Source organism: Peromyscus leucopus, chromosome 13 (assembly GCF_004664715.2).
Source record: "Peromyscus leucopus breed LL Stock chromosome 13, UCI_PerLeu_2.1, whole genome shotgun sequence".
NCBI lineage: Eukaryota > Metazoa > Chordata > Mammalia > Rodentia > Cricetidae > Peromyscus > Peromyscus leucopus.
The window spans coordinates 41,221,222-41,247,126 of record NC_051074.1 but is presented as its reverse complement, the minus strand read 5'-3'; the positions used below and the strand labels follow the sequence as shown (position 1 = coordinate 41,247,126).

The window sequence follows — 25,905 nt, the reverse complement described above, 5'->3', positions numbered from 1 at the left end:
ATACTAATATAATACTAATAAGTAATAATGCTAATAAGTAATACTACTACTAATTATAATAAGTAATACTAATGCTTAGTGTCCAAGTGCTTACACTATTGTTGCATACTCCTATTAATTAATGAGTAAATATTTGAGTACCTACCCTGTGCACAGGGCTATACCAAATACTGTTTTTAGTTATATTTAACTTTTTTTATTTTCAATCAGGAATGGCAGGCAGTGTGTGTTTCTTCACTCTTCATTTAGGATGTAAGCAACTTGAGTATGAAAGGCATCCTATGCACAAGACACATGCACATAGATAGGAATTCCCAAAGGCATCATTGTACTATTTCCGTATGGGATAGCTATTTCAAAATATTGAGGAGATGTTGACATTTCTCATTGTTCTTAAAGCACCACGCAATGTTATCTGCCAGTGTGTGAAGCACATTTTGATGTGAAACTACATTCCTCTGAGCATGGAACTTAACTATAAAACCATTTTGGAGGAACACCTGCTCAAGAAGCTGTGAACATTTCTATCCCTTGTCACCAACCTGGAGGTACTCTGAGAGAAGAGAAACAAAGAAGAAAAATGCTAAGAGCATATGACCCCTGCCTTCCTTTCTCTTTAGCTAATGTATCCCACTCTTCCCATTTGTCTTAAATTGTATCAATTTCACTTGGACAGTTTGAAGATAGAAAGCATGGCACACCTTGTATTGACAGTGTCTAGGCTATAAGGAATCATTCTCTGCATTTCAAATATATGGAAAATGAAGGATAGAAGAAAGGAGTTTTGGCGAGGGGGATGGAGAAATAACTGTTCGAGAGAGGTCTACAGACATTGCAGACCTGTAACATTTGAGCTTCCAAACTAGAAGCCCATTTCCAACAGGTCACCTGTGCCTACACTTCTGAGCCCTGTCCCCTCCTGCTGTAACAGGACATCTAGCCTCGTGGTCTGAAGTTGGCTGTGTGTGTATGCATGTGTGAGAGTGTGCGTGCTGGGTGCTTTTTCAGACACTGCACAGTGAAATGTTAGCAGCGCTTCTCTTGAGAATAATGCAGGACTTCCATACTTCACGACACAAATAAAATTAGTCGATTCATCAGTGAGCTTGGACGGAACAATACACAAATGGTATAAAATCAAATAAAGTCAGTTAAAAAAAAAATTCCACTGGCTTCTCAACCCCCCTTCAAAACAAAGATGAATACTTTTAGTTCCATCACCTACACTTTTAATAAGCACCCTCCTTAGACAATGGACTCCAAATTCCTGCCCTGTGTCTCCACCCATGACCGCTGGAATGTTAAGATGTTCATTGCTAACTCACAAACTCCTACAGTCCTGCTCAAGACTCCAGCTGAGACACAGCTGGGAAACAGAGGGTTTCTAGGTATTCTAAGCTGGGTCCTTTGGGGGCCACAGCAGAGCCCTTGGTGAAAGAGGAATCGGTAATGGTGATTCTGGCTTTACTTTAAATTCTGATTTTTTTTTCATTGTTGAGATTTTTTTTTATTTTTATTTTTTTTTATTTTTCGAGACAGGGTTTCTCTGTGTAGCTTTGTGCCTTTCCTGGAACTCACTTGGTAGCCCAGGCTGGCCTCGAACTCACAGAGATCTGCCTGGCTCTGCCTCCCGAGTGCTGGGATTAAAGGCGTGTGCTACCACCACCCGGCTCGAGATTTTGTATTAATTTCTAAAATAATTGAATTAAAATAGAATTGATCTTGAAACCTAAGTTTTTTTTGCCAACTACTGGAATTTGAGCTGTCTCTGCCCTGCTGCACTCCAGTCTGGGTCCTAGTCAATGTCCCCCATTTCATCTCCTTTGGTACCTTTGTTCCTGGACTTAGCTACACCATGGGATGAGTATAGCTACTTTAGCACTTCTAATATACTGATTACGCTCCTATAGACATGATGCTGTGAGTGCTTGTGGCTGTTCTCCTCAGTGCTCTAGATACATAACAAGTGCCCTTTAAATATGGGATGATAGCAGGAATATGTGTTGGAAAACTTTAATCAAGTCTTCCTCATCTCTCAATAATGACTAGACACTAGGATATTTTAATGGTACTCAATATTGATACTATGGTTTCAATTTATAATCTTATAAAAAATAATATCCATAACTAAAGCTGCTATACCTTGAGATCAAGCACTTAAGTATTTTGGAATTATTAACTTGTTTAATTTACACAGTAACTGTATAAACTACATGTCATTATACAGCCCTGTAAACAAACGTGGAAACTGCACCTCATTTGATAGACTTGTCCAAGATGTGTTTAAGCAGGCAATCTCAATTAAATCTGTGATTCCAATCTCTAATTGCCTCTCACAGTGATAGAAATTTTATTCTGATTATAAACATGTAAGTATATGACCAAAACAAGTGTAAGTCTCATACTTTAAAATGTGAAAATGTTATAGGGTATTCTTACATTAATTCACAATGGAATGTCAATTGGCCAGAAAGAAAGAGAATAATATTCCTATGGCATTTCTTCTATATGGGCTACTTCACTCTAAAAATACACTGGTTCATTCATCAAAGACAAAGGACATGATGTGACCTAATCAGAAACAATGAAAAACTTAAACAGCAAGAGGAACATGGGTGACTGAGTTTGGAAGGCCAGGTTCCCTGAGTGTTGCCTGGGAGGATGTTTTAATGAACAGTCACTTGGGAAGATGTGGTCAGCCAACCATACCATTGATCCCTCACCCATGAGCCAGTCTGGGCTGTCTGCTCCTCAGTAAGTGAAGGAGATTAGCTGGAATGGTATTCTTAACTCTGGATCATGGCTTTGAAGGGATATTGGAGAAAGAAACTGAGATCAGTGACCTCAGGAAGGGACATTACTATTCTTATAAGAGAGTTTAAAATATTCAGTTATTCTTACCTGTGAATGTGGACATTCACCTTCTTTGTGTGAGAGTAACAGGAGAGTCTCTGCTTATTTTGAAGGGAAGGCAAGAGAAAAGTGTGAAAAAGACAAGATGTAAGTAGCTTCCACACCAAACCCCAGTGTAGCACTTGGGGAAGTTTGTCAGATAAAGCTCTCAAAGTGGGGGTGATACAGAATAGATAGAGAGTAAAATAAAACAAGCTTATTAGTGCAGTCAACAGCTATTCATTATCCAAATTCTCTACTTGATAAACCAAGTTCTCCTGTACTTTAAAGGCATTTCTGGTTATCTGATATAACCCTGTGTACCTAGCTCAAGAGAACAAGAGTTGAGAAATCTTTTCATCACGTTGTCTGGCATTAGGGTGTGACCATCTGCAATGCAAGAGTCAAGGCTGGAGCTCAGGAAATGGGCAACTGGCCTGCAGCCTGCTGGGTAGGAGTCCGGGCAGAGCTGTGCTCCATTAGGTCCCTCTTGCTTTCTTCAAACAACTCTAAGAAGAATGTCAAGTGGAACAAGGTCCACGATAACCTCCATCTTGTTTCTATGTGTCTCCCAGAATTCACCTTCATGTTGTCACGTAAAGTGTCAGTAATGTTTTCAAAACAGCCATGAACTGTGATTTAAGAAAGAGGGACTGGGTATGAAATTCAGAAACAATTCCAGAATTTTCTGAAATTTCTTAAGCAACTTGCAGACTATGAACTCTCTTCCATAAAAATATCAGTGTCTCCTCTGAATTGAAAATTTCTAAATATTTGTAATGTAAATTTCAAGGCATACCTAGTTTGGTATGAGTAATGGGACTCTATTTAATTTCCATTTTCAATGTAAGCATTATAGACATTCTTGGCATTTTAATTTTTTCTTCATTAGTTCTTTTCTTCTTAATTTTTTTAAGATTAAGATATAATTTACAACCTTTCCCCTTTCTCTTCTCCTTCCTCCTGCCAATCCCTCCTGTGCACCTGCCATTTTCTGAAAGGACAGTCACAGTCACCTGTATCTGAGAAGTGAAAAATCAAGGCCAAGTGAGCTGTTTGCCAGTTGCTTGCTTCATATTCACACTGAGTGTTTTTTTTAACCATCATTTGGGGGTGAGTTTACTATCCAGTCTCCCATAACAATCTAAATTGTGTTATCTTCTATTTGGTCCTTATGCTAGGAACCAAGCTGTATCTGAAATGACTCCTATGTTAAGGGGTGGTCCCTGCTGATAAGCACTTCCTGTCAATGTACTTCCTGTCTGATAAGTGAGTTAAGGTTGTCATCAGTCATGCAAATACAACAAATAAGTCGATACGGCAATGATAGGTGTAGTGAAAGTGATTAGATTGAAAGTAATCAGAAATTGTTAGCGGCTGAGATGTGAAGCTGTGCTCTGATAGGCTTTGAGGATGTGAAAGAAACAACCAAGTAAGAAAGAAGATGAAGCGAGAAGGCCATTCAGATGCCTTCTCTTTAAGCACAGGCACCCTACCTCAGAAGAGAGAGAAGGCAATGTTGAGAAAATTCTGACTATGAAGGTCTTGAACCCAAGAGTATTTTATGCTATGTGGGAAAAGATAGAACTAGGGTATGACCCCACCCCAATCCAAGCGTGAGATGACTGGGCTTTTATGTCAGAGTAGAACAGGAAGGATGAAAATGTACAGGTAACTCCAGGACACATTTCCTAAGACTTGACTTGAGAGCTATTGGTTTTGGGAGGTGAGAAAAGGGAGAAGTCGAAGATGAATCAGACGTTTCTAAGCTGAGAGATTGCCTGGTGGTGCTGGGATGGATGAGAATGGAGAAATCAGATGGGGCAATGCCTAACAAGTGGTGAATAATGCTGAGCCCTGACCTCCCAGAACAAATTCCTTTCATCCTGGGTACAACAGTCTGCATGGATCCCACAAACCACCAAGCCACCCAATAATTTCAACCTTCCTTCTCATTTTCCCTAGATCCACTGACTGAAAAACAGAGCTCACCATCATGGCCAAGATCAATGATGAACTCCGAGTCCCTCTACAGTTCACTGACTCGAGTGAGTTCTAGAGAGGAAACACACCTTGGAATCCAGCACGCAGGCCCTTCCCTTCCCTTACATCACAACATCCCTGGTCAAATCAGTAGAAAAATGCCTCATCTCCGTGACTCTCTTAACTCTCATCCACAAGAGGTGCCTCATAGGATCTTTCAGCATAAGATGACTCAAGAGCTTCCTCTAAACAATTCAGGTGTCATAGCTAAAAAACCTACATGGATCCCGTGGACTTCTCATTGATCAATAATTTTAATCTTCCTCAAAACATTGTTTGCTCAACCTGCTGATAGGTAGAAAAACCAATTGAGGTCGCTTTTCCATCTATAGCATCTATAACTGCTGATAGATGGTGGGCAGAAGAAAACAAAGTTGAGGAAAGCCTCAGGATCTTGTTTGTAGGCGACGACAAGCTAGATATACGCACAGATGTGTAGGTGAAAAGTGGATAAAAATCCAGGCTTGTACATGTGAGCCCTAGTGAGTTCTGAACCTGTGTGTGCTTTTTTTTTTCTTTTTTACTTTTGAAATAGCTCAAAGCGGTGATGTGTTAACTGAGATAATATGAGCGCAGGCACCAGCGTCTGTCTTCCACATAGTGTTGTCTAGTGAATACTTCCCGCTGTTTTCATCTGTGCCTGCCTACAAAAGGCATGCTTTGGTGGTCAAAATGCATGCTCAAAATATTAGCTGAGCTTGCATTCATCCAAGGTATGAAGTCACATGATTCAGACAGACAGAAGTCAGTGTAACCTGACTGTATAATTCAATTGACTCCTGCCTGCCACCAGCTCCTATCAGTTCTAATGTGGAAGGCAGATGAATTTACTACTCTATAAGGAAACAGGTGTATTAGGAAATGAAAGCTTTAACATATTTGGGTTTCAATTCAGTATGTGGTAATATTTATGCAATATACTTTTCATTATACTTGTAGAAATATTTTCAACCACCTGAAGAATGCATTAAAATCACACACAAGAAAATGTGATGCCTTGTTGGTCAGGACTGCAGTCTCCATCTGGCATCTGCTGGTCCCAGTCAGACAGTATCTTACTGGTCTTAATAAACTGTCCCACAGCGGCCAGCGTGTCCTGGACCTTCTGGATATGTGTATAGTAAAAGAAGAAAAGTCTGTGGTGTATTGTAGCTGAGCTTAGTCTGGGAGTGTGCTGGAGAGGTTTGTTCCTTTTGCTTCACTTTGCTCCTAAGTGCGGAGTCTGCACTTTGAAGTTCATCTCTTGACAAGCCCCCGCATGTGGAGATTGCAAGAGCTTGGACTGACTTCAAAGTTGGCGCCACGGTCGCTTTCTGCCAGAACGAAGGAGAGACATCAGGGCCTGCCTACCAGGCTCGGGAGGTTTTTCCTTCCCGGAGATTTGCAATATGCAAGAGCTGTTTGTTGCGACATGAAAGAGTGAGAGGAGACAGATGATAACCAGAATAAGCCTGCAAAGGCTCCCACGGCATCAGAGTCTACAGTGGCTTTCTCCCTCACCCCAAATCCAGACTTCTTCAGTGCCCAGACATCAAACATACTACAGAGGGAGTCTTTTGAGTTACTTATTATATTCTTCCAAGTGGTTTACAGAATCCTACAGGCCTGCCAAGCTGTTCTGAGAGCAGAATGTGGCCGTCGGATTACAAATGTCATTCTCCCATCATGACCAAGTTTCATCAAAGGGTGTAGTCTAATGCCTCATCTTTAGTATTCGATTGCCCAACCGGTAGTGTAGCCCAGAAAGGGTTTTCCCTCTTTAAAACAGGATCTGATCTCTGTGATACTACAGTCACAGTGATGCAGCAGTGTGAGTCAGAGCATGCTACACTGGATCCTAATGTCAGAGAAGACTCAGATGCACACCCCACAGCCTTTCTCCATATTTCCTGATTTCAGGACAGAAGAGCTCACGTTTTTTTAGCCCCTGATGTTTAGTCCTCTTGATATGAGTGATGCGACATGAAAACCAAGCACTAGCTACTAGATGTAAGAATTATGAGCTTCCGTAGCTTAATATCAGGGTCTCGGCAGAGCCAGGCTGCCTCGGTCTGACATCACCACTCATCACCAAGATCTTAGCTCAGTTTCTCAGCTTCTGTGTGAATTAGTTTTCTCAGTTATGAAATGAATAATCTAGTCCTCGCCTCCCTGAGTACCTGCCACAGAGGGTAAGATCAATACCTGTTTATCATTATTTTCTTTTCTATTAGTCAGTTTTGATCTTTCAATATTATAAACAAATGTGAGACCCAAGTCAAGAACAACTAAAACAACCTAAAAATACCTAAAGCCAAATTGTCATCAAGGAGTTATGCTTTTTACTATCAGGGTGAGGGTGGGGGTGGAGGGGACAATCCCTTCTCTACTAGTCTCCAGAACAACACTTTCAATAGTATAATTGTGGGTTGTTGTTTTTTTTTCTATTAATTATGAGTTGAAATCCTGGACATCATTTTCTTTTACACTTGTTTATCCAGATCTAGAAAGGATTAATAGTTAAGAAGCTTAATACGGGCTCAAAAATCTTAAAAACAAACAACAAGCAAAGATAACTGGATTCCAATACCTTTCTCTTGTGTCCACATGATTGAATTTTGGCAAATCACAGTCTCTCTGGGCACTGGGTGTCTTGTGTGTAATATGAGCAGGCCCCTTCTAGTCCTGATGACAAACCAGTCAGAACTTTATTTTTCTTTTAGGACAAGGCTTGTGCAGTCTAGGAGGCTAGCAAACACATGATCCGTGTTTGGACTCTCCTCTTATTTTGTTCTCCGCCTCCAGACATGGTTGCTTTCTATCCAATTACTACTACACGGTGCTAACAGCTCCCTGTTCCAATGGTCTCTCATCTCTTTTTCCGATTCTGTTTCTTTCAGAACCCTCCTGATCAGGCCTGGAGGCATTGCTTGCTCTTCTGTTTCTCATTTAGCCCAGTGTGACGCTGAGACCTCTGCCTGGTTTCCTCCATGAATGTCCAACTCCTATCAGATTGCACCAGACAGTTTAAAACCATTCATTCCAAAACCTTGCATTTCTTTCCTGAAAGTTTCACAAGAGAATTTTAGGTAATTGGGGGGAAAAAAACTTTTAAAATAAGAAATTGGTGAAAATGGGTTGAAAGGAGCTAGCAAACTATGGATCACTGTGGATAAATCAATCCATTGCATCTTAAGGTAGAATATCCGAGCTTAATTGTCAATCGGTGTTGATTGTATTATTGTCATAGTCCATGTTTTCCTTCTTAAGTCTTATATACTAAAAATACAAAGGACACATAAACTTCATTAAATATGCCACCAGTCTGCTACAAAGAGCTAATGTATACACAATGAAAAAAAATGAAATTATGCTGTTTTAATAACAACCTAATTAGTTCTCATTGACAACTTTACATAATGGCTTATGGACAAGTGCTTCAGAAAAATGGTGCTATTGGGGTGTAAGGAATTGCTTACTCTGCACCAAGGGTTTAGATGCTTTACACTAACTGAGTTGATATCTTCCAAATTATCCTACTGTGCATGACTGAAACAGATTTCCAATGATTCTCATCCTACTTCTCATGACCAGGTGACTGAAAAATCACGGTACTTATTTTAAAGTCAGCAGCATGTTACTCTTCAAAAATGAATTCAGCATTATATTCTGGTACACTGCCAACTGTCATAATTATTTGAAGTTGGTTTGGTAAAGTTGTTTCATCAGGATCTTTTGAGGAGGTGGCTGCTTTGAAACAGCTCACTAGTCTTTTCCTCCCAAACTAAGAAAACTAATCCCCCAGAGAAATGAACAACCATAGCAATACACCAAAAGCAACTCTGGTCAAATAACTGCGGCTCAAAGCTCCCCCTCTGACGCTAAGGACTTCCTGAGTCCTTCCTGCGTCTCTGTGTCAGATCCAAAGAGAAATACTGGACTGAGCCAGGCAGTCTGCCCACTTTATAACTGGGCAGTGACTTCATAGAAGAGAGGCAGCGCTAATTGGGAAACAACCTGCTTTCAAGCAAAATGCGTCGACGTGTTTACACTGCTCAGCTCTCATCAGTGAGGAACAGAAGAGGTGTTTGCAGTCCCGGATTTTGTTTGTTCAGTTGATCAAACATGAGTCTGTGTTTTCTGCTATGGCAGTAAAGAATGACGGAGCCTACGGTGGCCGCCTTGTGATGTCTTGCAGTGGCGAGACTCGTGATGTGGAGAGGAAGATGGAGTTCATGTTGTCCTCTACGTGTTCCGTGTTTTTCTAGATAGCCATATAGATACAAAACTGCAGTGTTTTTTTTTTTTTCTCCCTTGATATAATGTCTTGCTGTGAAGGCTGGGCTGACATCTAACTCAAAATTCTCCTGTCTCAGTCTTCCAAGTCCTGGGATTATAAACATGTATCACCATATCTGGCTCAGGTTCAACATTTTTGTGGCTCAAGAATTGCAAACATGTATATAATGTGTTTTTCTCACCCTCCGTCCCCACCCCACCAATTTCTCCTCCATTCCCCGTCTGTACCACTTTTTCTCCTAGCTTCTTGTGTCTCTTCCCCCCCCCCAAAGTTCACTTTTTGATTTGAAGAACTGGGAGTGAACCCCACACAATTTTTTTTTTGCAGCTACTGCCAAGAGGAAATACCATTTTAAAAAAAAAATAAAGCTTAGAATCGAGCATTGACACAGCGCTACAATAAATTTTAAGTTTAAGCAAACGTTAGAGCAACAATCAGTTGTTTACTTACAAGTTGGCTTTGCTGTTGGTGGAAATTTGGTCCGGGTAATAGCCAGAATTATGAAAATAATGACTGGCCATAAGATCAAGACAAGTGTCCAAAGCTGCAAAGCAACAATAGAAAAAGGTTATAGAACTGACAGTAAATATATAAATATATATATATAATTTTGTATATAATTTTGTTTTATATATATATATGTATATATATATATATATATATATATATATATATATATATATATAACACAATCCTACTGAATACAAGAAGATTGTCAAACTATAGCATTCCAATACAGGCTGGAAATTTTACTACCTTTATTATTCACAGGAAAAGGAGGAGAGAATTTCATAAATGCAGATGACTTCATAAGAGTGTTTTTTTTTCATATCTAGTCTTCAAATGTTCATTTGAGGTCCCCTCTCTGCTCACCAATCATGACTGTCTGAAGAGTGATTATTTTAAACCTCAAATAACATCAGTAACTTCCAGACAAGCATTTTGGTATTTCCCATTTGTCTGTTGGGTAAAACTCAGTGTCCCAAGTAGGGCATACGAAATACAGCGTAATTCCACCTTGCACACATCTTACACTTTCCAATGTCAGCATTCTATACTCAGCTACAAAGGCTAGCATGTGGCCTTGAGTAACGGCCCAATAAATACTGTTGAACAAAGCAGTGAATGAATGGACCACAAAATGAGTAGTTGAGTCAGAGAGTGAACTGTAGTAGCTCTTTGCCACCCATGAGTAGCATCCTGTATGCTTCCATTGTAGAGCCTAATTTATTGTCCTGGTTGCCTGGTTCCCAGAAAAAAACCAACAGCTCATTTATGGTAAGGACAGTGTTGTATTCATTCCTTAATTTTCACTACCTGGTGTAAAATAGGCTCCCAAGGAATGTCCACTGCCACTGAAACTTCTAAGAGAGTTTCACTGTCAGGCAAAGCCAGAGCTGCTGTCCTACCCAATTTAGACCCAGCTGGAGCTGCGGAGATAGACCAACCTCAGTGGGTAAAGACGCCTGCCGTGCGAGGCTAGCAACCTGAGTTCCATGTCCAGAACACATAGACAGGTGCAAGGGAAGAACTGACTCCACGAAGCTGTCCTCTGACCTCCACACACATGCTGTCATGTATGCACTCCCCTGCACACATCATACCCCCCACACACACAAAGATAATGTTGATAATAACAATAATCATAATAGTAAACATTTTAGAAGTCACGGTTGGTTCCAGCAGCCCAGGTTTGTAATCGGGCTGCTCAGAAGGCAAAGGCAAAAGGAACACACGTTCAAATCCTGCCTGGGCCACCAAGGGAGTTCAACTTGATCCTGAGCAATCTAGTGAGACTGTCTCAAAATGAAAAATTTAAAAAAAAAGCGGGGGGGCTCATCTAATTTGTACAAGGCCATGGGTTTAATCCTTGGGACTGAAAAGAAATTTCACTCACTATCTGCCTAATGTTTTTTAGGCCTATGATACTGCCCGTCAGCAGTGAAAACTGTATACTCACAGAAACGTGAACTGTGCTGTTCCAAGGGTTTGGTGCTCAAAGCAAAGCACAGAGCACGAACTCTGCTTGTATTCGATCCAGTTCAACATAGACCCTTCTATCATTCCTCCCCCACTTTTCAGAGCAAGTCTCCAATTTTCTCCCTGTGGCTCTATGGTGTTACCAAACAACGCAAAGCCAATTGCTTATTGATCCCCAGTTATTGATCCCTCAACAACTCCCAAACAGAAGCTTCACTAAAACCTCTGCTGAGCAGCTAAGAGTGTGATTCTCCTCACTGGTAGGTAGACTTGGGGTCTAAGGGTGAGGTTTTTTTTTAAGATTGAAGATGTTCTTTAGCTCTGAGACATCTGACGTTTGGTTTGATCGGAGCCCAGATGCATGCAGACAGGTGGAACTGCTTAATGTAAAGGGACCCTTCTCAGACAGTGATGTGTACACTGAGTTGCCTGGGGATCTCAAAAACATTCAGCTGTGGACTTGGTAGATTTGAAGGGAGTCCTGGGGGTCTGCATGTCTAAGGCTCCCAGCAGGTAGGTGGTATTGATGGTCCGCAGACTACACTTTGCACAGACAGGCGTCAGATGTGAAGAACTGTTGATCGGGTCTTACAATGTTTTTCTGGAAAAGTCTCCTTGGGATCATCTGATGGATAGAATCCCAGGGGCATTTTAAAGCTTAAATATGAGAAAACATTACATTTTTCTTTTCTGTCACTTGTAATCAAATTTTCCAATAATTACAATGTAGTCAAGGAACACTGATGCCATTAAGCTTGTGACTTTATCAGCATCAGAACTCATGAATATTTAAAAATCACATTAGGATTGTTGCAGGCACCCCAAATGCTATTTCTACGTATTGGCATGTTAAAATGATGGTGCTATGGGGTTGCCAGTAGACCTTTTATTTAATACTATTTTAAAAGAAGACATTTTATCATCTAACAAATCCTCATTTGATGCTTTAGTAACAATTTTGACATAGTTGGCTTTGTTTACAATCCTATTTATTCATTTTCTTTGAATTTTAAAACATCACTATTAGAGGAGCCAGGGACTAGCCCAGACTGCCAAACATAATCAAGACATCAGAGATGCTAAGGACTCCTAATCTGATACAGTTTATGTCTTCTGCTTACCAAATGCTAGCAGAACTTGTTCAAGTCACACTCAGTGGGTAAACAGGTTATGAGCATGGGTGTGAATCTCAAAACATACAGGACAGAAAATTTTAATGTAATTATAGCACTGTTTTGAGGATTAAAGAAGAAATCATTGAAGAAAGTCGATCGGAAAAAGATATTAGTGTCACAGAATTATAAACTGCGTTGTTATTCTTGCCTAGTCCTTGAATAGTTGACAAATTAGAGTCTGTTTTTCAAACATTCTGGATACAAAATACCTATTATACTTTATGTGACTCATTTGAAATGTGGACTACAGGGAATTGAGTTTAAAAAAAATGAATGATTGTGGATTTAACCATTTGGTATGAGTCTGTAGTTACTCTTTAAAGAGAATGTTCTTTTAGAATATGAGGTGTGGAATCCATTAGTTGCTTTTAGAAACATCTATTTGTTTCTCCACTAGCCTCATGAGAATCAGCAACTGAGATAAACTATTCCAGACATCCACCTTCAAATGAGGGACACACTCTGGCATTTCTTAAAGTTGTCTTTTTGATTGATCTAATTCGATGATTTTTTTTCATGAGGGTGTTTTAGCATATTTTGAAATTAATTTCAGAGCTATTTTAAGTCCAGATAAAAATACAGTCTAAGTCAGAGAAATGTAAGGCAATTTAGGCTCTGTTACATTATAAAAGGAAAAAAAACCTATCACAAAGCCTATAAACAAATCTATTATCACAAGCTTTTCCTGGGATTTTGGGTTCACAGAATGTTTGAGGACATCACTGCATGCTGCATCACAGAGGGATGATAAATACAAAGTCCTCTGTACTGTGGTCTTGGGGATGTTAAAGTCGATAAATTAATCACAAAAGCAGAAAATAAAGTTTAAATTTCCATAACAGAGGAGTTGCTTTCATTCCATGCTAAATATTATCGTAAGCAACCGGGAAGCAAAAACAGTGTCAAGGATGCAAATGCTGAACCAATGAGCCGTGGCTTCTGTTTGTTTGGCAAAAGGCTAATGTATTGATTTTACACTTAATAGACACAGGTGCTCCTTAGCAGCCCGAGGAAAGCCATTCCTAAAGGTTGTGTATTCCGTTGATATTTTAATTGTCTCAGTCTATCTCTGTAACTCATTAGTACCTCGTCACCCTGTGCTCTCGACCCTTAAAGGCGTATGTACACTAGGGTACCAATTCCTTGGCGGGAAATGATATTTGTGTCCTCCAAATCATTCAGGGTTTGTTTTCTATCTGAAATGCCCTGTCCTGTGACCTCTCTCCATTCATTCCTGAACAATTCATTCCTCTTTAAAAAGCCCATCTGCACTAGGACTGAAGAGGTCCCAGTGGCCAAGTGAGAGAAATGGTTGGTGAGGACCCCAGTGTTAAGATGGGCCAGTGTGGGACGACAGAGCTCCAGTGAGCTGAAGAACACAGCGCAGGGAAAGAAGAGGGAGGCAGCAACAAGTGACTGGTTTCCTCTGGTGAAATTTATCAAATTTTCCCCACTAGGCGCACTCCAAATGCTCTTGCAGGCATGGAAAAGAAAAAGGCCAGAATGAATTCAGTAGCCACCATAGGTCAGAATTATCAACATGAGTATAAACTTAGGATGGCTAATCCTGGTGGTCAACTTGGCACACCTGAGAAGAGGGAACCACAATTGAAAAACTGCTTCCATCAGACAGGCCTGTGGGCATGTCTGGGGGGACATTTCCTTGGTCACAAACTGACATAGGAGGACCCATCCCCCCATGGGCGGCACCCTTCCTAGGCAGGTGGGCCTGAGAACAAGCCAGTAAGGAGCATTCCTCCATGGTTTCTGCTTCAGCCTCCTGCCTTGAGTTCTTGCCTGGGCTTCACTTAACTGTGAACTGTAGCCCCGTAAGCTGAAATAAACCTTTTCCTCCCCAAGGTTGATTTTGATCTCAGTGGTTTATTACAGCAGCAGAGAATCAAGCTAAGACACTCCTCACTTCCAAAATATATTTTTAAAAAGTCATGATGGCATATCCATTAATGCCAGCACTAGAGAGACAGAGGCAGGTAGATCTCTGTGAGTTCAAAGCCAGTCTGGTCTACATAGCACATTTCAGGCTACATAATGAGACATTGTCAAAAAAAAAAAAAAAAGAAAAAAGAAAAAAAAAGCACAAAATGATAGGTATAAATATGTATAGCTTATCTCCTGCTTTTCTACTTTATGATTCCAAAGCTCTTCCTGCCTCATTCTTATATCATTGTCTCAGCCCTGAAAGCATGAATTTTTCCAAGATATCTTAGCTTCTTCCAGTTGACATTTAGAGCTATCCGTGAACATCGCTAGCAGACTATCACTATTTCCAAGCCTGGATATAGTTAGAAAATAAAGATAAAGACAGATCTATTCATCAATCAACAGTCATTAAATAGATATAGGTAGATAGAAGAAATGTAATAGTTATGGTGTTTAGAGACTGTCAAATAATGAGCATACCAAGGACACAAGTACCAGCCCATGCAAGTTCAAACTTCAAATTTAATCCTATGGCCAAACTTGAACAGTAAAATTCGGTGTGATAACAAAATATCTAGAGGTCACCAAGTCTACAGATACAAATAAACACACAAGTGAGCAGACAAATAAATAGAATGCTTGGTAAGAAATGGAATGCACATGCACATTTTCCCACAAGGGGGAAGCTGGCATCGTGCACTACCAATACAATGCAGTGGCAGAAGAGAGAGCAGCATACTTGAGTTTCTTGCCCAATGAACTGCTGTAAAAGGAGGAAATGACCAATGCAAAAAAAAAAAAACAACAACAACAACAACCCAGCTCATCCTGAGGGTTCAGAAGGACCAGGGTTATGGAGGGCAAAGGTAGACTGAGAAACAGGTTCAGAATGAAGGAGATGAGAGATGTGAAAACTGCATGCAGCTGAACAGGACCCTGAGCCCTAAAAGACAGAGTTCCAACAACCAGCAATGCTTGAGTCTAAGAATCTGATGGCATTTTACATTTATGCAGAGAAAAAAGAATCTAAGAATATACGGAAATAAAAACAAAGTACCTAAGAATCTGATGATGTTTTACATGTATGTATAGGAACTAGCCTCAAACAGTTGTGGGTCCCGATGACTTTTCTTTTAATTTGAAATGATTTCAAAATTAACAGTCTAGAAATTATTTTAAAGATCTCTTTATCTCTTCTCAAAAAAGTCCAGATCCAAGCTGAAAATGCAAGCATAAAGATGAAGTGATAGGAAAAGAGATAACGAAAAAAAAGAAGCTTCGAAGGCAGAAATTCTATCTACCCAGGCACAAAGTTGTTGAACTTGGAGGATACTTTCTGACTTTGAGATAAACTTGACTACATCATGGAAAGTCCGTTCATGGACTAGGCAAATGTATGCTTGCTTTGCACAACAAACTTGCATGAGGGACCTGCATGGCCCAGGAACAGCAGCTTGTGAGGATGGTGTTTGAAGAGCAGGTTCATCAGCAGAGCCCATTTGGGCAGCCTCTTCCGATGTGTGCGCACAGCTGCAAGCTCTCTTAATGAACTGCCATGGGAACCTGGGCTTCCCTCCATGGAGCAATGATCAGTCGTTAGACCATTCAGATGAAGTGGGGAGAAAGTGACTTGGGGGATGGGGAGAGTGGAAGGGAGGTGGGGGTGTGAAGTGGGGGTGTTGAGTGTCATTTACATAAAGCTGTGAATGTGAGAGCAAGGTGCATCTGCTCCATTTCTCACTGATCAACACATGCTAAACCAGTATTCTACCACTGCACTACATCTAGCACCATGATGTTTGGTTTTGTGTGCTTTGCTTTTAATTAGCTTTTAGTTGGTGAACAAAACAACGGATTTCATGATGACATTTTCACATGTGTCTCGTGATGTAATTCGATCACATTCACCTTCCAGTTGGGGGAGCTAATGGCTATGCTAGACGTCATTCCCATTGACTACACTCAGCAAAGTCACCGCACACAAAATGACATCAATCCAATGTAAACCCACCCCAAAATTTCCACTGAGAGTTGATTTGTAGCACCTAGCAACTAGAATCAATTACCCAGTCACATGTACATGTGTAAGAACTATTGTTTCAAATCTTTGAGAAACCTCACAAAACTGGTTTTGTGGGGGGAGCAGAGGGAAGAAGAAACTTATTATCTCAACATTCTTGACTCCACCACCTCGTCAGAATTGTTCATTTTTTTTTAATATAGTATTCTTTTACCTTTTTTATTTAAAGTTTTTTTTTTAATTTTAGATACCGACCAGAGTTCCCACTCTCTCCCCTTCTCCCACCCCCACCCCCATCGACTCCCCACAGGGGGTAAGGCCTCTTTTGGATAGTCCACACAGGCTGCCATACCAAGTTGAGACAGGACCAAGCCCCTTCCCACTATATCAAGACTGAGCAAGGCATCCCACCATAGAGAATGAGCTCTAAAAAGTTCATGTACCTGGGATAAGTCCTGGTCCCATTGCCAGGGGCCTCACAAACAGATCAAGCCACACAGTGTCACTCACATCCAGAAGGCCTAGTGGGAGCTCACGGGCTCTGGACTGACAGCTGGGGAGCCTGCATGGAATTGTTCATTCGAGTTCCTGCTAGTCCGTCTGGTTCTATTTGTGCTTAACATTGTTACTATCTTCTAATTATTTTACTCATGGGTAAGTTTTTAAAAAAAAATTCTTAAATTTTAATACCTACTTCAAAACTTGAGAAAATGACTTTAAAATATCACCTAGATGTATTTTCCCTAGAGCAGAGACTGATTGGGGGTAGGTGGGCTAAATTAGACTCACAGAGTGGTTATATTCATTGCACGTAGATTGTTGGTAATGGGATTCGATGCCTTAAAGTAGAGCATGTGGTCTCTCTTTCATTATAACTGTGCCATCCCTCCTATTTTATTCTTCCTGTCTTTCACATAGTCACACTATTTCCTTCCAGATACTGGTGCCTCTTGTACTACAGTGATTTGAAGTTGTTTAAGTTATAAATGGATAGTACTGTGTACCAGGACTAAGTTTAGTTAGCTATATTTTGCCTAAGTAAAACCAGAATGACTAGCATGGCAGTCTATTCCACTTCACCATAGTCTTGAAGACTCTTAATGACTCTTGGAATAGAACGTACAAAATAATTATCATTTACAGAAGCTTTGTATAACAAAATTTGTTGAGCACCTACTACAGGCCATGTCACAAGGATAAATAATTAAATTTTCAGTCTTTTCAGGAGAGGAAACTTAAAAAACAAATACCAAGTGAATGCCATGGACAACGCTATGGTGTACATAAGGAAGGACAGTGTGTGAATGGAAGATAATTCAAGGAAAGATAACTGAAAGAACTCAAAGAAGAAAAGGGGCTGGGCAGAAGAAAAGACATGGGCATTAGACAGAGTGGGAGAAAGAAGTAGAACTCTTTCAAGCAGAGGAGACATTTGGGTAATGTTCACAGATGGGAAAGAGGAAAGACTATCCCAGGAACACACAAAATGACTCGTAGCCCGAACGGGCCATCTCCTGTGACCAGGCAAGACTTCAAGTGGAGGGAGTGAGAAACCAGCCCAGCCACAGAACCTTCGACCTACAGTCCTGCCTATGGGATGTGCTGGGATTGGTGCCTAGCCCAATTGTCATCAGAGAGACACCATCCAGCAACTGATGGAAATAGATGCAGAGGTCCACAGCCAAACATTAGGTGGAGTTCAGGGAACCCTGCAGAAGAGGGGAGAAAGGATTGTAGGACCCAGAGGGGTCAAGGTCACCACCAGAAAACTCACAGAATCAACTAACCTGGGCTCACAGGGGCTCACAGAGACTGAACCGACAACCAGGGAGCCTACATGGGACTGACCTAGGCACTCTGCATATCTGTTACAGTTGTGTAGCTTGGTCCTCTTGTGGGACTCCTAACAGTGGGAACAGAGGCTGTCTCCGACTCTTTTACTGGCTTTGGGGACCCTACTCCTCATACTGGGTTGCCTTGCCCAGTCTTAACACATGGGGAGGTGCTTAGTCTTACTGCAACTTGATATGCCATGTTTTGTTGATACTCAAGGGAGACCTGCCCTTTCCTAAACAGAAATGGAGGAGGAGTGGATTGAGGTGGGTGTGGGGTGAACAGAGAGGGAGTCGGGGGAGGATCTGGGAGGAGAGAAGGGAGGGGAAACTGTGACTGGGATGTAAAACTAAATAAATAATTTTTTAAAAAGGTTAGAGAGAACATCTCTGCCTTGTGGCTGTTGAGCCTCAATCTGAACACTTCTAGCGACAGCAAGTTCACTGCCCTGTGAGACTACATTATCGGACAACACACTTCGTCCTTCATTTTTGCTTATGTTAATGTTAAATCCGTCCTTCCTTCCTTTGCTCGCCATTCACTTACTGTGGTTTGGCCTGTCTGCACTTGAGAATTGTGCGAGTATCTGAAGAGAGAAGAGACCTCTTCCCTCTCGGGGCATCTTCCACAATTCTCTGCTGAGCCTTGTTTCAACACATCCTGCCCTGAACTTTCAAGGTAGCTCAGAGGATAGAGGCCTTGCCACCATGCTTGGCAACCTGAGTCTGGTCCCCGAAACCTACATGATGGGAAGAAAGAACTGACCCTTGCAAGTTGTCCTCTGACCATCACACATGTATTTTTGTGCATACACACCACATCAATATATATATATATATATATATATATCCCAGAATGAAATATTGTAGTCAGGATGTCTTTTTCTAATTAGTGTCAGAATTTCTTATAGGATTCTGAAGGATAATACAACTAATATGGATTGACTGCCTAGAACATGCACATGCTATTATACACTTAACTTGTGTATCTCACTTAGCATAACAAGTTCATTTCCTCATGCAGATGGGAAAACCTAAGAAGACTAACTAAGCCTTTCCGTAAGCCAGAAAGCCGTAGAGCTGATGTTTGAACATCTAGGACCTGGCTTCAGCACAGGTGCAATTAGCCACTAAGCTATATAGATTAAACACCACAGAACAGAACTCTGGCTCACTTTGATCTGAATATTATACTTTTATTAGTTCATCCTTGAGACTAATAAAAGAGTTTTTATTATTTCAAAGCTAGGGTGCATTGAAAGTCATTTAAAGGTCTTCCTGTAATCTAGAATCATAACTTTTTATTACAAACTTGAAAATAAAAGTTGTCCAACCTTCCATAACATAAAATACATTGCCTCTTCCTTCCTCTAGCCCCTTAATTTTGCATTTCCCTGGAAGACAAGAATGACTGTTACTGGAAACAAGAGAGGATCCTGAGATTTCCATTCAACATAAGAGCTCCGTGTCTTAAATCTGGAATAAACCTTAGTTCTACCTCCAAAATAAGGCATTAAAGATGCCATGGACACCTTATTGAGCTGGGCTTTCTAATAGTCAATGCTGCTATCCATATAAATAACTCAGATAAAAACTAGTGGTAAGTCATATTTCTGGACTCTATCCTTACTGAGCACAATACATTTCAGAGATTGGTGAATGTCCTGTGATGTAGGTAGAAACAACATACTTTGTCGAGTTGGTAATGAAAGTTACTTAATGTTTAAAGCTAGTGTTCAAAGTTATGGATATAGTGATGGTGTTTTCTTACAAGTATGTCATAGTGTAAAACAACACATTATTATTGGACATTAAGCAAACTTATCTCTAACTGCTCCAATATCTAAAGCAACTTGATCTCATTTGCTTTACATTTATTGACAGAATTTAAACATGCATATCTGCTGTGTATTAGGTTCCATAATTAACAAATGAGAAGAAATTTTTTGAGCAATAAAAAGGAATGAAGGGAGTCAGTGGTCCCCATCTTCATGCAGTGAAAGGACCAGAACATTCGCTCGCCTAGGAGAGTGAACCATACAGGACCTACTTTATATTAAACTGATGTAGAATGGATTCTGAGAGACAGCTTAATGCCAATGGGTTCTAATCTAAAAGTTATTTTAATTCACAGACCAACCTGTGTTAAGGTTTCCCTTTTCCTCCTCTAGTGACCCTGAAGGGAAAATGAACATAAAGGGCAGAGATTCCGGGAGGAAGTGTCAACCTTGATTCAAAATGTCATCGAGGCAAATGTGGGGGTGTCCATAGAAGCTACTTCTGTCATCAACTGAGCTTAGGTATGATTCCCTAGAGAAGTACTTTGAACAGAAACTAATCAACTGGCATTAATTTTCAGGTCAGAAGTTTGAAATAGAATCCACTCTGACAAGACTTGAAGGCCCTGTTTAGGACCGATCTTCACAAAAGATAAACCTCTAGCCTGTCTAACCATCTGTCAGCCCACAGCCCTCCACTGTCCTGTACCTGTTTCCTGTCATTAAGTAGTGTCTCACTGGGTGAGCCTTCCTGCTACTGTGCATCTCTCCTGGAACCTATCTTCATTTCCTTGTTATTTTTTAATTGCAAGCTCTGCAGGGTAGCAACTGCATCTAAATTGATGTTTTTCTATTCCCTACCATTTCTGGTGGCACTTAATATATTTTTCTCTTCTTGTACAATACATTTTCCCCACATAACCGAGAATTATATTACCAAAATTCTTTTACATAAATAGCAACAGCTATGGCCTACATGGTAGATACGACCTCCTCTTTGGTGGACTGAACTCCAAGCAAAGATCAGAGAAAATGGGATAAGTAAACGAAGAAGAAACAAAGAAATAGTTACACAGCAGATTCCTCACGGGGGAAATCTGATTTTGATCCTTGAATTCATGCTATGGCCTTGGATTAGTCCCTTGAACTCTATGAAACTCTGGAAAATTGTCAGTTACATAACCCCAAATATTTTTAAACTCTCATCTTTGGCTTTCTAAGTAAGAGGAAAATTTATTTCAAGTGCAGTTTTAAGAGAGGTTGACCCACAAAACTATAACTCCACTGAATATTTAGATTATATCCTGTTCTCAAACCATATAGTTGTCTGTAATTCTTGTCCCATTTTCTACCCTCATATATGCATTTGTTTTTATTGTTTTGGTTTGGTTTGGTTTTTGGTTTTGGGGGGGTTGGGGATTTTTTTTTGTTTTTTTGTTTTGTTTTGTTTTGTTTTTGTTTTTGTTTGTTTTTTGAGACAGGGTTTCTCTGTGTAGTTTTGGTGCCTGTTCTGAATCTCTCTCTGTAGACCAGGCTGGACTCGAACTCACAGAGATCCACCTGGCTCTGCCTCCCAAGTGAGTGCTGGGATCAAAGGCGTGCGCCACCACCCACTGTGATACATGCATTTGTATCCTCACTAGTGCTCAGTCCACCTTACTAGTTTGTATGTCTTTCCTTCCCCTTCATGTACCGATGCTCCTACATCCATGCACTCCATTACGTCCCTTTGATAGCTTTCCTTCCTGCCATCTTGCTTTGTGGTGAAGCCTCTTTTAAAAATTAGGGAAGGCTGACATGGCGGCAAGTCTGGCATTTCCTTTGACATCCAGTAAGGACAATTCATTTCCAGTGTCACACACCTTCATTTGAATGTTCTTGAGTATAAAAGTCCAGTTTTGGAATACCATTTTCAGGATTATCATAAAGATACTTACATTTTAAAGGTTTGATTAAGGAAAAGAATATTCACTAGAAATCTTGGTGTGTGTTTTGGGGAGCTGGGCATTAATGATTAAGTTTTTAGAAGCTGTAAGGAAACATGCCACCTTAGCATTGATTTTATCAACAAAATACCAGCTTTTACTTCCTTTTTGGCTTTTGCTTCTAACTATTGAATTTTCATCATCTCCACACTTTACGTAAATGTCTCCTCTTCCATACTCTGTTCCCATGGATTTCCTTTCATCGTTAATTCGAGTAAAACAAGACATCCATATTACTCAACAACCCTCAGTAACTTATACTCATTAGAAAGCAGTTGGGTATCTATGTCCACATTTATATCTTTCCACACTATGGGATATATCTGGCAGCCCTTGTGCCCATTTTATAAATGAAAAAAAAAACAAAAAAACAGTGTTCAGGTGTTAGATGCTGTGTCATTATGGAAGGAGTGTCCCAACTCATGCTTGGGACACCCCCATGCCCAGGACTGAGTTACCCTGCTGAATGACACCCAAAATTGCCCACGTGGGAAGTATGGAGACATTTTTTTTTTCTGCGCTGTTTTTACAGTTAACAAACTGTAAAGTTAATGACTTTATCCTTCTATGTCTATCACACCCACGCAGTCATATGACACTTTATGATTTACAGCCCTGCCTTATCAAGTCCACTAAGGTATGTAAGCATCTAACTAAGTCTTTCTTTTGATACATACATTAGGATGCCGGGATTTGGGGCTCAGCAAGCCAGTACAGAATGAGATAAGGCTCCTGGATAAAACCTTGGGTTTTATGATGCATTTTATTTGCATATCTGCATTACTCAACTGAGGCTGGAGTGACCGCTCCAAAGTGAAGGGATTCCCCTAGTTCTCATGCATCCTTTTGAATAAATAATTCACAGAAACTTGTTCCTCCCTCCACCTTCCAGACCCTAGCTGATGACGTTCTGAAGAGCTGGCTTTGAAATTTAAAAAGCAAATATTAATGTAAGAGCACAAAAAAAGATGTGAAAAGAATAGGAAAGTGACTCAGTGATATTCTTAAAAGAATATATACATATGTGTATATATATGCATGTACATATGACACATACATACATACATACATACATACACACACACACACACACACACACACACAAACAGGCCAGCCTACATAATCTCACTTCCAGTAAATGATTTTTAGAAACTTGAATTCCTCTGGAAGCTTTTCCATACTAGCAGCCTTCAACCTACTATTTCACTTTTCAACCAAGTTCTTACCACTTTTAGCTTTCTGCAGCATTTCCTCCCGTCTCAACTGCGTTCAAATGGTACTTTCATTCATCCCCTTAGAAATTCCCACCCCGTTTCTAATGCCATTGAGAAAAATTCTGAAAGCGCCTCCACGCCAGTTCCAGTCCATCCAGTAACAAGGTACAGCCTTTGCTTTGCCCTCGGATTGTCCTGATTTACTCCTTTAATTTACTCAAATCAAAAGGCTGCTTTGGGGGCATGTTAAGACTCGCCCCATTAGCCGAAAGATGGATGGAGGCAAGCGTTCTAAGTATCTTATTCCTGCGTTGAAAAAATGCCTTAAAGCTCTTCTCGATCTACCTCTCGTTAGCATCACATTTTAGGGTTGCCTGGAGTATTGCTCCGTGTCCCCCGCACTCCCACTTTAAACAAAAACGACGACAACAACAACAACAAAAAATCCTCACCGGCTGCCTTTTGACACCTAGCCAATTCTTCCACACCAGGATCCGAAGCTGATGAAACTGGGAAGCCATCCTTCAGACACCCTGAACAAGAAAATTCCTGTCTCTTCAGGCCTCGGGAGAAGACGTGGTGTCCCGTCCAACTTGCTGTGTGCCAATGGGTCGGGAGCCTTTTCACGGCATAGCTTCCTAGGGCCTGGGGCAAGAGACCCACAGCCCTTCTCTTCCCAGTGGGTTTGTTTTTTTCCTGTCAGTAAATCCTTAACCGAGAAGCTTTTCTCAACCAAAACGTCTTCAGAAACGAGGCACGAGTTCGGGGTGCCTTTCAGTGGCTCGTGCTTATTATAAAATGATGGCCAGTTGCCGCCTGTTGCGCGAAGTCCACACTGCAGAAGAGAATGAGTATCATTCAGATAATGCCCCGCTGTAAAACAAACAAAAGGCGAACCCACACCTCCTACTCTCCAGAAATTAACTGCCTATCCACACCTTAGAGAACATGTCACCTGCACCAGCGCGTCATAGGCATTAGGCGGGGACCCTGGACGGGCCAGTAGGACTCGTCCTGCCTCCAGATGCTGCTTCTTTATACATCGTGGCAGAGACAGGGCACTGGGGATTTTACAGCTTCCAGAAGCCAGTGAGTGACTCCTGGAGTATTTTAAGTGTTGCTGAGATCTTTTAAGCCAATAAAACCAGAGCTCAGAGGCAAAGCTGTGACCCCGGCCCATGATCAGATGATACACTATGAAAGTTCCAAACTTTAGCCTAAAATGTAATGTTTTGACTTGGGTTGAACTCCTGCTGCAGTTTGTGAGGTTAAGAATAATGCCCCCCCCAAAAAAAAAAATAAATTAGTGGTCAGCTAAAGGTAAAAATGACATGCTACAGGTTCCCTCATTTGGCACAGTTAAAGGGGACACAAAGTGACCCAGAATATTTCTGCTATTCCCTCTGTCGGGGATGCTCTCCCTTCCCCTTCCCCCGGCCCCAAGTCTCTACCTCTCAGAATTGTCTCTACGGTGATATCTTCCACAAAAGCCTTTTCAATGATCTCATCAAATATATCTATCCCTCTTTATAGTTCATCACAGTTCTTTACCACTCCCTCCCTCCAATAATTTAGATCTTGGCCATATTGTTATTTTGAATGTCTCATTTAGATTTAAAAATTCTATGAAGTCGTGAATGATTGTACATCTCAGTGCTTTACATAGGATTGGTGATTAATAATCACTATGGGATAAAGCAGACCATTTAAGCCAATCAGATTCATATTTGATTCTAACTCCTTGACCTGACGGGTTGAGACTCAGCTTTCGAAATCCGCTAAAGCATTGTCTGAGTTCCTTCCTTCACACCAGAAGTAAACGCCAGTTCACCTGCCTGGTCCCCACGCCGACTACGGGAGCTTGATGGCAGCCAGCCTGGGGCACACCGGAGGCATGAGAGAGCACACCCATTACCTAAGCACTGGCTCACCTTACTGTGAAGTCTCTCCAAACCCAATCCACCAGGCAAGCAGTCTTGGATATCTAGAAGGCGGCCCTTCCGGGTTTTTTTTCCTAGGTAAGATTACCAAGTATTCTTTGAATGAGGGAAACCCTCTGAAATAGCTTGCCTCTTTCACTCTTGGGTGCAGACTGAGATTTGTATAGCTATCACAGTTTCTGAGAATGTCTGTTTCTCTACCACCTTTAAATGCTGTCACAACGCACGAGTCTGTAGAGGCTCACGAACCAACCGCGCTTATTTGGGAAGACAGAATGGGATTGGGGATGTGATTCTAAGCACTGAGGGACATTGCAGGCACAGTGACTTTACTAAGTCAGGTAACCTCAGGTCAAAGAACCTGATTCACCATGTGACTGATGCAGGCATGTGAGAGGTGAGCTCTGAAAATGCACCCCGTGGCTTCCAAGAAGCTGTTTGTCCATTCTATAGTGTCACCCCAGAATTGTGCTATTTGGTGGCCTCTGTGCTTCTGATTGGAAATCTTCATCTACGGTCTCTAACTGTCCAATGAATATAATGCATTTTCTTACAACCCATGACTTCCTGGAAGCTCTGTTTCTTCAGAGTAATTTCCAGCTATACATAGATGTTCTGTGTGTATAAGGTAGTCCCATGCATGGGAAGGAACATTGTAATTGGTCCAAATGTCACAAATATTTCCTTGGAGGATGGGCGATCTTTTGTAAAATGTAACTTGCAGTAGTTTAATTAAGTTGGAGTACATTGACAATAAGGCTTTCAAACTTGTGAAACTGAATGTCTTGACTCCAGCATCCATGTAGATCACATCACTTCTGCTACT

At 40.9% G+C, this 25,905-nt stretch overlaps 1 protein-coding gene across 1 annotated transcript in view; it reads right to left on the bottom strand.

Annotated features, from left to right (window-relative positions):
- Positions 1-24,056, bottom strand: part of Abca12 (ATP binding cassette subfamily A member 12) — a 165,477-nt gene extending 141,421 nt beyond the window's left edge. Inside the window, exons 1-2 of the mRNA XM_028870100.2 lie at positions 23,592-24,056; positions 9,665-9,758 (exon numbers count right to left, since the gene is read on the bottom strand). Of these exons, the coding sequence (XP_028725933.1) occupies positions 9,665-9,758; positions 23,592-23,660 (163 nt within the window). The 5' untranslated portion in view covers positions 23,661-24,056. The remainder of the gene's footprint in view (positions 1-9,664; positions 9,759-23,591) is intronic.
- Between the last annotated feature and the right edge of the window lie 1,849 nt (positions 24,057-25,905).